The following is a 14065-nucleotide window of genomic DNA, read 5'->3' as shown; positions in this document are numbered from 1 at the left end:
TGGGTTTTGCTCCTTGCACTGTGTCCCGTGTGAGGAAGGGGGGGGGGGGGTCTGATGTTATGAAATGTTATTATCTGTTGAGGCAGGGCGCCTTATTACAACTGTTGAATCCTATTTCTGAAGTTAAACTGACAGCCACCTTCAATCCATTATTTTCCAAACAGTCTAGTCAATTACTGATCGGCATTTTTATAGAAAATAATCTTAACCTTGTAGCAAAAAGTGAAGTCGTTGAGCGGGCATGTTGGGTGATTGATTAATTATTTTGAAATTCATTAATCACTTTCATGGGGCAAAAGGGCAACATCCTGCCACAGCAAATTGTCCCCCCCCCCCCCTTCCCTCCCTCCAACCGACCACACACCCACATCGCACATACAAGGACATGTTCAAGCGTATGTTTGAGAAGTAAAAAAAACATGAAAAACGTGTGTTTTCAAATTCATAAATTATAATTTAATACCAAGAACAAATTTACAGCAGAATGCTTGTTTACAATAAGCTAACACAAACAAACAAGAATTGTGTTCAACTATAAACTTTCACACACACTCACATATATCACTTGCAATTAATAATAATAATAATCATAAAAAAAGTATCTATACGTTATCAATACCCTGCAGTCATATATTTTTATATATTTATATAAAAACGTGGGTCAGTTTAAACTGTTCATAATTACAATCATGTATCATTCTCTGGTCCATATGTGGCTACGAACAGCCAAAGATCAGTGTTCAATCAGTGATCCCTTTTAATTCAACCACAACATGATGTTCTGGTGTGTGTTGAAGAAAAGCCTCAAAACAAAGACAAAAATGCTAGCTTCCAAATACACACACGCACACGTTCTCACACACACGCGCGCGCACACACACGCGCTCAAGCACACCACGGCACCTGTCAAAGACCAAAGGAGCAATAACACTAAAGTTAAAATATCAACTCCTTTTCCCAAACCTGCTCACCCTGTTTAAGTCTGTAGCCTAATAATGAACTTCGTTTCTTTTCTTTTTCTTTAAATACAAGGGCTAGTGTACTGAATGCACAGATTATATCTATACAGTCAAAAAAGAGAGAGAGAAAACATTTACATTTATATATCAAAGGTAAAATAGGTTAGCGACCTGTGGCCATGCATTCACAGTCTAAATATACATGAAAAAGAAAACATTTGTAGTAATATGTATATACATTAAAAACATAACTTTCAGTGCTACTAGCTAAGTCTGCCACTCAATTTTGAAGACGTTGTATTACCGAGAAAAAAAATGGCAACCACAGATTTTTCTTAATCACATATACTTTGTATAAAGGAAAAACTTGTTGAAATGAATTGACCTATATTTACAAGAATACTGCCTCTATCAGTGTTTTTCAAGTGAAATACACCACTGAAGTTTTAAATCTAATTGTGTTACCCCAAAACGTTGTAGGCCTACTTTAACAACGTTTTGATGGGGAATCACATCATGCTTGTCAGGCACTTAATGCTTGAAGTGAATAAAGGGTGACATTTCAGGGACGCTTTAATAATACTGCTATTAAACACTTCTCTGGCTAGGCTTCAAACTTTTATGACCCTTGCCCTCTCCAAAAAATTTTTTACAAGTTAGTTTTGCTTTCAGTGCAGATTGGGCCACTGCAACCACCCTTAAATGCACATATAATGCATTTAAAGCAACTTGTCTCAAATACCTTTCTAACAGCAGGATAGGCAGCTTGTAAGATGTTTTTTATTGTGTCCAATTGGGGAATTAATGCAAAATATCCAAAGTTGGATGACATGGGGAAGACTTTTTCGGCAAATAATTTGGAAAAACAAAGTTGATCCTGTAACTTCATATTAATAAAGAGCAAAATGTTACCGGTGGGTCATAAAGTTGAACATGAACTCCAAAAAAACTCCCTTGCAGATGGTATTGGTCATCCTAAGAATATAAGTGCGCTTGCAGCATTAAGCCTAGATTATAAGCCTAAACTCCTATTGCTGTGGTTTTAATTCTTTTTAGAACTTTTTTTTTTATTTTTTTTTACATTTTTTTTTACACCTTTTTTAAAATAAATCATTGTTTTAGAAAATAACACCACCTGTACTACAGAAATCACATAGGCCGGTTTGGAACCAGAAAGGAGGAACAAAGAAAGTACAAAACACAGCTATACATGGACACAGGACAAGTCATTTGAGAAAAGAAAATTCACGTTTTGTATTTTCCCTTTCTCCTGTTTTTTTCATTTTACCCAAATTATCATTTTAAATGCACTTAATACTTAAATGTTCCTCATAAGGATCAACAAAATCCCTTTTACTTTTTTTCTCATTTTCTTCTTTCATTAAAAAAATGAATCGAAGCAGGTTGTTCTGCATGAACACTGGGAGCTTGTATCTGCCATTTTGAAAGTTCAGTGGATGTCTCAATTTTTTTTTGGAGTAGGGGGGAATTCACAGTCATTTACGTCAATGTCTTTCTTCATGAAAGCCAGCCCCGTGTAACAGCCGGTTTTTTTTTTTTTTATTCCTTCCACAAAAGCAGCTATAATCATTGTAGTCTCGCAGCCCCCCAACCCCACCTTTTGTTTGTTCGTCTCCTTCTTGGTTTACTGAATTGACATGTAAGGCCAGTTAAAACTGCTCCCCGAAAGCAACATATCCCTGATGAGAGTTTCAATTGGGGTTTTACCTACCAATCGGACGAAAAATAATTGTTCTATGACCGAGGAGGAGACTGTGCGGAGGGAAGGCAAGCGGAGTAACAACTTCCCAAACCGTGTTGGCTGGTTGGGGTACTGGCTCCGGACATATTCCTCCAGGGCGCACTGGGACTTCTCCTGCAAACTTTCCACATGGGCCACATCTGAGAGGCCACAAGCATCTGGAAGGAGGGGGAAAGCAAATAAACATTAATAAAGTGTAACCTAAAGTGTTTCTCTCACTAGGAGTTTTTTTTCCCACCGTGGTGATTTGGCGGAAATTGATAGCCTGTCACATTTAGGAAAAAAGCAATTATTTTAGGAAATTATTCTTATCCCATTATATGTAGAGGTGGAGTTTATTAGTCTTGAGGCTTGTTTTCATTAATAACTAGTGCATATATTTTTCAGTGTATGATAATTATTTAATACCATTGCGCTATGCGAATAATTGTCACACCACAAATAAAATAATAGCTCTGCACTATGATGGCAACTTCTATGGTTTAAACAATTCTATCATATTTTAATTAAAAAATATAAAGATTAAATAAAAACTGAACTTGAACCTTTTTTGCCATACTCAAGAAAGCAGCGGACAATATGAGTGTTGTTTTGCTTCTCTTAATTCGGCGGTCCTCCTTTTATCGCTGCTATAACTCGGCTATAGAGTCAATTGAAGGTGAACTAAATAATTAAGCATATTCATAGCAAAAGACTGTGTTTTAGATGGGGCTGTCTTTCACAGTCAGTGGCAGAGCGAGGCAGAGGGGAGGGGGAGGGAGAGAGGGAAAGACAGAGAGACCTACTGACCTTTAGTGAGCAGAGATTTAGCTTGGAAAAAGGGCCCATAGCCTACGGAGTTGCCGTCATACTACACCACCAGAGACGCATAATCACTATCTTTGCTGCTGCATGTGGGCGGCAGCTGATTATGTGCCAACAACGCTTGTACGCGCAATGGTTAAGTTTGTAAAGTTTATGCATGACAACACCCAAACCACCAAAGTAGCAAAGGCGTGTCATTTAAGCTACAACACACAGCTCACGTTCAAGCCTCAAGTATGGAAGAGACAAATTAAACCATCGTGGCCCATTAAAAGGCTTAATAATAAAATCCAATGACCTGAAATGTGATTTTTTTTTTTTGAATAGGCTAACAAACCATCACGAAAGCAATAGTGATCTGCTATAGAGCTAAATGAAATACAGAGGCTGATGGCTTGCAGGTATGATATAATTTCAAAGACATGCATTCACATGCGAAGAAACAGTGTAAATCTCTTACACACGGATTGTTTTATTTCACTATTTAATGGTAGAACTAATGTAACAAAATAGCTGGGAAGTTTGGGTCATGACCTAGTTCTGGAGCAAGTCCAGAGACGCCTTATATCCTGCGAGGCGCAGAGAATATTTCTGCAAATAAAATGAAACCCGCCCCTCCTGTCAGTGCTCAATATCCCATAATACTGTTAGATTCTGACATATTTGCAATTACAATGTGGGCATGGGGTCTCCATGCTTTTTCTCGGACATGTCTGTCCCCTGAATGACACGAGAGCGTTGAAACCTGCGCTTTGCTTTTACTGTGTGCAAATGGGACATTAGGCTTGTCTTTCTTTTTCTATTCCCCTCCCCCTCGGAGCCTGACATCATTTATATCTGTCATCCCCTACAAACAAGACGTGGGGTATACACACATTGATATATGGCGGAAAAAAAGCAAAGTGTAGCAATTCCTCTGCAAGCTATTGGATTCCTAAAAAGTGTGTTCATAGATAGATTTTATGATGATTACGGTAATTATTGTGGAGTTATCGGTCTTCTTTAACTCGAGATTATGTTCTAATGTTTCAGTCACTTTGCTCTTGTTTTGTTGTTAATTTAAGTAAAAAAAATCCATTACGTGGCCATGCCTAATATTTCCAGTTTAGCCCTGTGTGTGTGTGTGTGTGCGGGTGTTAAATCAGTTGACTAATTAAGTGGTTTATAATTTAGCCACAAGTCTATCCAAAAGCTCTTGGCCACGAAGGCGGCATATAGGTGCACATTGAAGCAGGGTGTTCATTTAAGACAAGCAACAGCCTCTGTAGATACATTTATGTCAGTGTTAATTTAGCTGATGTCAGTGAGCATGTTAGTGACATTCACACAGACTGAACTTGGAGTGTGCCAGTCTATTGTCTTACCTGTGGTGAAGAGCACAATTGCCTTTAAGCAGCTATATTCAGCAGAGTCAACGTGCAAAACTTTGAGCTTCTCCACTTGTTCTTGGAAGATCCTAATGTGGTCCATAAAGGCCACCACTCTGTCCGCAGACATGGGGGAGGCGTGAAGGCCAGCCGCCGCCAGGAGAGGAGCCACGTGCAGGGGCATGGAGCACTGCGCGGCGTTGAGCACAAATAACTCACTCCACGTCAACCTCAGCAGAGCCACCTGGTCGGTGATCTGAAGGTCTGGGAAGAAGGGAATATTCCTGGCCCACTCCACGGCGCTGAAGAGCATCCTGGCTGCTAGTTCACAAATGTTCTCGATGCCCATTATGTTGTTGGGCTGCATGCACTGACTGCCATACCGGGACGTCGGGTAGGGCTCCGCTCTCAACAGGAGAGAGATATATCCGGATAAGTAGGAATGGCAGTGCAGTGGGTCTCCATTTGTCAAGGCGAACTGACCGTGGTGTGGCTGTGTGGGTGGCACCCGTCCCCTTTGCACGGCTGCAGTAAAAAGAGAAACTACAGATATTGAAGCCTGAATTCTACAAATCATCACACAATATCCTCATGGGCTTAGAGACATGCTGTTAAATATTATACATTTTAACTGGGCAGAAAAACGGAATCAAACGCTTACAGCTCTTATGATAAATAAATGACACACATGTTTTTTTATATAACATCATAACAGACACACACACACACACACACACACACACATTATGTTATTGCATGGGAGTTTAAAAAAAGGCTGCACAGACAATATTGAAGCTGTAGGGAGACAAATCATGTAATGAAACACCAGAGATGCCCCTTAAAACACGTTTAACACAAGACATGCATATGTCTTTAAAATGATGCTTTTCGGCAACAGCAACATGAGCTGGCTGTGAAGGAACACAAAGAGGGCAAGGGAGACCTTGCATGTTTAACCCTTAACCTACTTAGCAATTCATCTCGTTTTACCATACATGCAGGCCTATTTTCGATTGATATTCAAATAAATTCTTAGGATTATGTGCGCATAATTCACGCTAGTGTCCAGCTTTAGACACAGCGAACGAGGCAGACGCGGTAGATGTGGAGATGTAGCCTGAACACGCTATCTCTTAATTCGACACTCGCCATAATAGCGCAGAAGGCTATATTGTATCATTGAGTACAGATGTATCTCTGCGCTCATGGCGTTATCTGAATATACATTTGATAGCCCTCGCATGGCCAGGGGTCGGATCTTGTATGTGAAATGCGGAACTATGGAGCGCTTGAGCCGGATACTACAATACAGCGGCTAAAAGGCAGAACCGACGAGCCCCGTCTCGACCACGGCGGAGAGCGGCTCCATTGCGTGCTGCTGCCGCACAGCCGGGGAGAGAATAGTCGGGAGAGAAGACATACTACGGTGGCGACATAACACGGTTTCATGTCTGGAAGCCTAAAAGCACATTCACACAAATAAATAAGAAAACAAAAAGTCCCAATACCTTCCCGTCTCATGCCGACTTTCAGGCATTTTTTGAGGCGGCAGTACTGACACTGATTGCGGTGGTGTTGGTCGATTGGACAATTCCTGTTGGCACGGCATGTATAAGTGAGGTTCCGTCGTACGCTCCGTTTGAAGAAGCTTTTGCACCCCTCACAAGTGAACTGGCCGTAGTGTTTGCCGCTAGATTTATCCCCACAGACCACACATTCAATGTGCTGTGGCTGCTGTTTCTCCGATTGCTGCGTCGTCTGGTTCGTCGGCGTGGACTGTGTGTTGTTCGGGGGTCCTTGGATCGGCGTCTGAGGGGTCGGAGGGGCGACCTGAGAGGCTGTCAGATTCAACTGGCCCGGTTGAGGGGTGGCAAGAGATAGTCCTCCTTGGGTTTGCGAGGAAAGGGTGCCTTGGGTGTCAGCCACATCGTCCTGGGAGCCTCTCCACACTACCATTGCCATATCTATCAGTCAACGTAAAGAAACTTTTTGTCTGCCGTTTTGGTGTCGCGGTGAATAATGTCTCAAGGAAACGCGGTAAACTGTGACTAACAGCCGGACACACAAAATGTCAAATCTAGCCTACGTTGAATCCACTCAGAATCTCCCGAAAACTGTCGATTTATTGCTGTTGGAGACGTTGCGAAGCACGTTTTCAAAACTGATGCGATGGCGAGCTGAGTCGCTGCCTTGCGCTTAAAGGCCAAGTCCAGGGGCGCTTACAGTCAGCCATCCAGTACACCCATCAATGGGAAATGTAGGCTAAATATTAAAATAATCAGCCGAGGTAGCATGGACTATTCAGTGAATGATGGAGCAGGTTTGGAGAGACCGTGCCTGCAGCAGCATACAACAATTGGTGAGCACACTGTAGCAGCTACTATCAAGTTCCAGCACAAGTCTTGAAGAAAATCACCAACTGGGTAAAAAAAATCGCGTCTTCTTCCTTTTTCTTCTTGTGAGGTTGCGCCAGCAAAGCGCGCAGCTGAAGCCAATGCTTTTTGGGAGAGCCTGGAATATGAAGACAACTCTCCCCAAAAAAAGCAAAAGCACCAAAAAACCAAAACACAAAAAAACAAAGATCGCAACCTACAAACCTCACTCCGTGCACTGAAAAATAATAGGAAAAAGGAGTAAAGAAACAAAGTGATCAAATATGTTAAAAAGGCGGAGGTTAGGAAGTGATTTGCGATTGGTAGGAGCCGGGCTGGCAGAATGCTTTCTCTCTGATCAGCTCACTGAGCTCTCTATATAGTGAACTTTGACACGACTGCTGCAACTTAGCACACGTTACCATGGAGATCGGCTGCCATATAAGGAAGGAGAGTGTGTTTGACTGGTCAGAGCTCAGGGACCTCCCCCTGAACCTTATTGGCTAGTCGGCACTTGTGCTACTTGGTACCTTGCCAGAGCCAGCATGGAGGTCGAGAGGGCCGCTTGGTCCTAAAACGAGACGTATTTCGGGAAGAGGAATCCTTTCTATTCACTCAAATAGCTCAGTTTATAGAATATACTGATATTACCAGTACAACTTTGGCAAACTGCATGAGGAAAAACACACAGTCTAAATTCAGTGCCTTATATCGCGTTACAGTATATCCGTAGCCGTATAGCAAGCTGAAATATCCAGATATTTCGTCCCTGAGACACAGGTGCACCTTTTGGAACAGGCTCTGTGCTCATTAGCCACTATAAAACTGTCTATCTATTGGGCCATAATCTTCATCCTTTAAGCAAGTGGATATAAAAACAGAGTACAAAAATACACATCTTAGTAGAAAAACAGACAAAAACAAGACACTCAGACTGCATGATGCTCTAAATGAAGATTGGGGACATTATAGGATAATTGTGAATAAAACAGCATGAAGACTCATGTGGTCAATGCACATATAGTTTAGACTAAAGCCATACGCATAAAAGGGTCACACAAAAAAGCTATGTCATCTGAATTTCCACATTTTTCTCCACGATCCTATATTTGTACAGGGTAATATACCTATTAGCGCATCTATTCACACCATGTACCATTCATCAGCATCCACACCTCTTGTAAAAATGTTATGATAGGCTACTGACATCATCTGGACACCCGGTGCAGCCTGCTAATCCCCCGCCGCAAACATCCCTAACACACCAGGTCAGAAAGGCCATATCTGGGTCTCAAAAGTCAAAGCTTTTTTTCTTTATGTGGTCAAAACGTGAAACGACTACAGCTTTAAATAGGGACTACATTTAAAATGTCCTTTGAGGTCAAAGGCCATGCCCTTCACATTAAGGTTAGGATGAAAGTTAACCCACTTCCTGATAAACAACATGATAAAATCTGGTGTGGTCATTTAGATGCTTTACAATGCCTGTCAGATGTTGCCTTATAATAAAGATAATATACAGTTTGGGATGATGACAAACACAGTGAGGGATACCTTGCATGCAAAACGGGGTCAGTGGTTGCCCTGAGTTTCTGCCCACAAGATTAATATTATTTTAAGGCTTGAAGGCTATTTAAACAGCAGTAAAGAAAAGGTGTACTTAATGCCCGGAGGCTATTGAAGTTGAAATGCAGGTAAAACTTCACGGAGACATACAGATGAATCTATAGCCTGAGCCGTGTCTGTGTCCACAGAGAGAGCAGCAGCAGCAGCAGCATGCATTGTCCCAGGATGTTTTACAGTATATGGGTGCCCCCTAGCGTATGAAGATCTTGCTTCAAATGAGATTCAATTTAGAGGAGCCATCCGACACGGAAACCGCTTCAGTCTCTTCTCCCGCATCGACCAAACTAACGAGCACCATTTTATACTGATGACTGTTTGTTTAAATTCTGTTTTACATGACTTGGACGGCAAATCTTTGAGAGTTGCCAAAGTTGGATTTACTTTTTGCCACTTCAGGCAGTCCCTGCGGTGGTATTTAGAGCAATTATTTCTTTATTCTAAAACAAATGAGCCAATTACATTTAGTCTGCATTACTATTTTGTCGGTTTTATTTACAGAAGTCGTGAAAATGAAGAGCCTGACAATAAAAACACTCCGAAACGTATTCATTTATCGAGGATCCAGCGTCCTTTAAATGGTAAGTATACATTTTGCACACTTTATTGGGATAAATCGGCAAATTGCATTGCTTTATTTCTCAGCTCTATATTAAATTATTGTTTAAATAAGCGGGCAGGATTATCTGTTGAAATAAAAGACATACTGCTGCAGAGAGAGGATATTGTAGCGTATACATATGGGGTACGATGTTTCTATGCGCGTCGGTCATTTTCGGTTATTATCCAAGTGTTCATTTCTAAGAGGATCACAATAAGCCCCACTACTTTGCAAATATCCATTAATTACGTTATTTGATAGTGACAGAGAGGCAGGAGGCTGTATTCTTATAGTAACAGACCTACCAAATGCATACGTTGCTTCGTCCGTAGCGGGATGCATCTTCTCTCTCTCTTTCAGAATATATGTTGTCTTCTCTTTTTCGACACAGTGCTGCGAATGAAACTGGCAAAGCTTCCGCTCCAACAGACGGTATCAAACACAAAAATAACACGCTGTTTATTGGAAAATTTGGCAAATGCCTTATCATGCAAAAACTTTGGATAGCCGGAACAAACAACTGATTCACGTCATGTGTTGTTCAGCGAGGAGTTGGAAATATAAGTTGACGTGTCTTCCGAGCAGAAGATCATTTGACTGCCTCTGGAAATGATAGGTAGGCTTTACAGCAAAGCAGAGATCCTGTGCGCCTTTTCTCGCCTACCGTGATATGGCCAAAAAGCGCTTGTACGCCGCTGCTTTGTGTGGGCTATGAGGAGAGAGGGTGGGGGGGGAAGTCAGAACAGACACCTGTCTTTAAGTGTGGCGGGCAGGCATTGTGAGATTCTGCATATTACTAATTATATTGCAGATTGGAAGTAAAGACGCAATAAGACCTGTGATTAAGAGCTGTAATTAAAAACTGCCCAAATTTTAATTTATTGTAAAAAAAAATCATGTGCTTAAATGGAGCCTATAAAACAGCAGTGACTATTGTGATATTAGTATCCTTATTACTATTAATTGGCTTTAATTAATATGAACAATTACAGTATATCACAATAAATAAAGATAAGCGTTTAAATAAATAATATCTGTTGTTTTTACAGCTACACCTCAAAGCAATAATACATTATGCAGATAATAAGAACGCCTTTTTAATGAAATGACAATAGCCTCATTTAACCTCGCGTGAATCTGTATTGTGTTGAAAAATTCAGCACCTTTTTCAACTCAAACATTTCCACATCAACACAATGTATTTGCTACTAAGCGACCTCCAAAAGTCTTGTGCTGCAGTTTTTATTTCCCGGTTTTAAAAGTTTCCTCTGTGTGATGAGTAGTTGTTCTCCTTTCAAGCAGAGGATAAAAGCACTATATGCTCAGCAAGCCTGCATGAACACAACAATAGCGCTGCCCAACGAGACCAGTATCGATTAAGACGAGACAGAGGATGTCGCCTGCACTAAATATTTACTGATCACACACACAAATAGCTGGATCTTTAACGATTTCCCATGCTCCGGCTGGGAGAAAGGACTAAATCACTTTATTATTGTTAGTAAAACAAAGCACACGCTCTGGAACACAGGAGTGGAGATGTGCTGATTGGGATAAGTGCAGTTAAATTAATCGATAGTGAGTAGATAATAGTTGAGATTTACGGGCGTGGAAAGAAAATGCTTTCACTCATGTATCAGGTTAAAACTGACGTGTACTGCCATTGGTAATTCTTCTTATACGCCAACGCGCGCGCACTGGTCAAAATGGGGAAAAGGCAACAGATTGTTTCACCGTGACAAGCGTTACGATCTTGCATATTAATCCGACCATTAAAACAAAATTTGAGATAGAGGATCTAAAAAAAAAAAGGATCGTTTGCGGCAAGAAATCCTTCTCACACTTGTGTAAAAAGTCATAATCATAAAAGACATTTAATCTCCTCTCTGCCTTCACCAAGTTCTTCATGCAGATAGGGGGGTATGACCCGGAGGTCTCCAGAGTTCCCGGCCTGATTAACCCCTCCAGACCCGCGCAGTAGCAAATGTTAACCAGGCTAATCAACTTCAAGAGTCTGATTGAATTAGATGACTGTGGAATCAGCAGAGAAACTAAATTCTCTTTAAGAAAAAAACATACCATGAAGAGAAATGGTTTTGACTATTGTGTCAATTAACATAAACTATTAAAACAAAAAAGAATAAAGGAATTACAGAAAATATGATTTTGTTAACAGGAAACACGTTTCAGTTGTTTTTTAGAATACAATTAAACAGCAAACTATCAATATTGAAAAATCTCTGTAACAGCCACAAATTATTTTCTTCTGCTTGATAAAGATTACTTGAGCGATGGTGGTTGAGCCCATATGTCATAGTAGTTTTATCTGCTGCATTGCATAATATCAATCAGTACCCTCTAGTAAAGGCTTTATCCCTGCTCTCTTTATAGCAGCACTTCATTGTTCTGTTGCTTATAGGCAAAGATAAAAAAAACTAGTCCAATTAGTCAAATGTGTGCTTGTACATTTGCCTTCATTTAGGTAACCATATTTGCTGACATAAATAAAGTTTCAAAAAGTTACTGTCGACTCATCTAGCAAAATAACCAAAAGGAGAAATATAATTAACATAAGCAGAATCTTCTCATATCAGGAGATATTAACATTTCCATTTTAATGGCACAACATATTTGACAATTGTGTGTGCGTAATTTATTTATTTGTTTTACATATAAGTTTCATGCCGCTGTGTTCTTAGAGCATATGGTATCTTTCGATTTGACTTTCTTTCTTGGTGGTTGAATCCTTGACTCTTAAGCATGGCTTTTACAGACTTTAATGACAAAAGTATGACTTGTCCTTTCAATTATATTCCTGTCTTTTTGGTTTCCTAATAATATGTAATTACAGAAAATAGCAATGCATTATCACAATTAAAAAATCATATTATTGTAAATATGGTGTGTGTGTGTATGATTTGATTGTTTGCATGCACATATAAGCTATACAGAGGCACGTACTGTATACAGTGAGAGAAAAATGTGCATAACATTCACCTTTTAATGCTTCAGTGTTAGCAGACATACATGTCTTAGATGAGACATAAAGAGTTCATTCAGTGGCGTAGATCACTTTCACTCCGTCTGTGTGCCCCAGGGGCCGCTATCTAAAAAGGCAATAGATCCCAGATAGCTCACTGTGTTCAATTTGCCAATGATAGATTATAGTGCCAATTTAAACAGATAGGGATCAATTTGTCTCAATGATCACTCTTTAGGCTGACTGCCAGCATGCTCTTAATGTATTTGTAAATGCTGAATCGCGGCTGTTAAAGTGATCAAAACTGTAGAATGGAGAGATGATATGAGAAATGATAAATGATGTGTTGTTTTGGCTGCTGAAGACTGCATTGATGGAGCACACGTGATGATTACTTGAGGCAGCAGCATTGCAGCAGCAATGACCAAAAGGTCAATGGTTTAACTCCAAGGACTCGCTGGGAAAGTCTGGGTGGGGGAATTGTGTGATAAGTGCTCTCTAACCCTCAGGAACTACTGCTGAAGTACCCTTCGGCAAAGCAGCTTAAACCCCATCTGTCCCAGTGGAGCTGCACAGCGACCGGCAGTACAAGACTGCGGTTGTACCGGGAACTTGTGAGATGTGTCTCTTTGAGAGTGACCTACCTCCGCTTTTTTTCTTTTTAAAAGACGGAGAGTGGGCAGTCCACTCGCCTCACACTTTTTTTCTTCCATGTACTCAGACAGTGAAAAGTTTTGAAGACACAAGAGAGAAAGCTGTGGCAGCCTTCAGTCCTGAGCCAGACACAGTTCACATGTGGCCCCAAAGGCAGCAGACGGTGTATTGAATTACTGTAACTCAAGGTGTAATGTGGTAGCAGTGTGGGATATGTAAGAATTACACAAACGGAAGTAGAGGCGGCTTACTTCAGCTTCAGCTTTCTATCGCAGCCATAAAATGTTGAATTGTGTTTATTTTCTTAAATTTCAGCCGTAACCTTTCATTGGCAAAAATAGCAGCCACACTTTCTACAGTGATAATCAATGTCTCATTATCATTAGATTTACCAATTACATCGAACTGCTATTTAGAAATACAAGGTTTATAAAAGTAGGAGAAACAACTTCAAACCCTGCATGGATCGACCCATGAATGCATGGTGGGTAAACTTAAAAGCATATTATCTGCTGTGTATAATTGCAATTTGCAATGTCACACCTGCTACAGCTATGACTAATACAGTTTTAAGACCTCATATGAGCTGTGTTTTAACTGATTTTCTTTATACTATTACTATTGTTGAGCACTTTCATTTCAATAATATATTTTTCCAGTTTTACCAGGATAGTTACTGTACATGTGTAAATTAAGCTTTCTTTCTTTCACTAGAACTATTGTTTCAACTGTATGAGAGACACAAAGATGACAGCACTCATGTATCCTGTATTTCAAACTAGCTGAAATTACCACAGTAACATAATATATCAGTTACTTCTTCCAGTTCCATGCCTAAAGACTGCAGGCTTAGAAATCGATCGAGCTAAGATGTTTGCATTTCTCCGTGAAAGTGTTGCAGATATACGGTGCATTGTATAACTATGAACAAAACCAGCAGTCT

At 40.4% G+C, this 14065-nt stretch overlaps 1 protein-coding gene and 1 long non-coding RNA gene across 3 annotated transcripts; one reads left to right on the top strand and one right to left on the bottom strand.

Annotated features, from left to right (window-relative positions):
• Nucleotides 1-433: 433 nt before the first annotated feature.
• Nucleotides 434-7653, bottom strand: nr2f2 (nuclear receptor subfamily 2, group F, member 2). Of its 2 annotated transcripts, none has more exons than XM_031861348.1 (3): nt 6401-7653; nt 4890-5435; nt 434-2879 (listed from the first exon to the last, which is right to left on the bottom strand). In XM_031861348.1, exons 1-3 carry the CDS (start codon nt 6852-6854, stop codon nt 2605-2607), a joined length of 1275 nt encoding a protein of 424 aa, XP_031717208.1. In that variant the 5' UTR covers nt 6855-7653; the 3' UTR covers nt 434-2604. The 2 variants fall into 2 exon arrangements, with proteins under 2 accessions (XP_031717208.1, XP_031717216.1); XM_031861356.1 differs by having other exon boundaries at nt 4890-5417; nt 6401-7652.
• Nucleotides 7654-9108: 1455 nt separating this feature from the next.
• Nucleotides 9109-13586, top strand: LOC116396496 (uncharacterized). The gene is made up of 2 exons (XR_004213607.1): nt 9109-9468; nt 12978-13586. It is a non-coding gene; the product is annotated as an uncharacterized LOC116396496 (long non-coding RNA).
• Nucleotides 13587-14065: the final 479 nt, after the last annotated feature.

Source organism: Anarrhichthys ocellatus, unplaced genomic scaffold (assembly GCF_004355925.1).
Source record: "Anarrhichthys ocellatus isolate YVR2014 unplaced genomic scaffold, GSC_Weel_1.0 scaffold2, whole genome shotgun sequence".
Lineage (NCBI taxonomy): Eukaryota > Metazoa > Chordata > Actinopteri > Perciformes > Anarhichadidae > Anarrhichthys > Anarrhichthys ocellatus.
This window is presented reverse-complemented; position numbering and strand designations above follow the sequence as displayed.

What these genes read in the sequence shown, in the direction of transcription:
- nr2f2 (XM_031861348.1), bottom strand. Translation starts at nt 6,854, where the DNA reads ATGGCAATGGTAGTGTGGAGAGGCTCCCAGGACGATGTGGCTGACACC. An exon ending in AGTCGGCATGAGACGGGAAG is followed by an intron (nt 5,436 to 6,400) that starts GTATTGGGACTT and finishes CAATATCTGTAG; the next exon opens with TTTCTCTTTTTACTGCAGCC. An exon ending in AATTGTGCTCTTCACCACAG is followed by an intron (nt 2,880 to 4,889) that starts GTAAGACAATAG and finishes CCCTCCTTCCAG; the next exon opens with ATGCTTGTGGCCTCTCAGAT.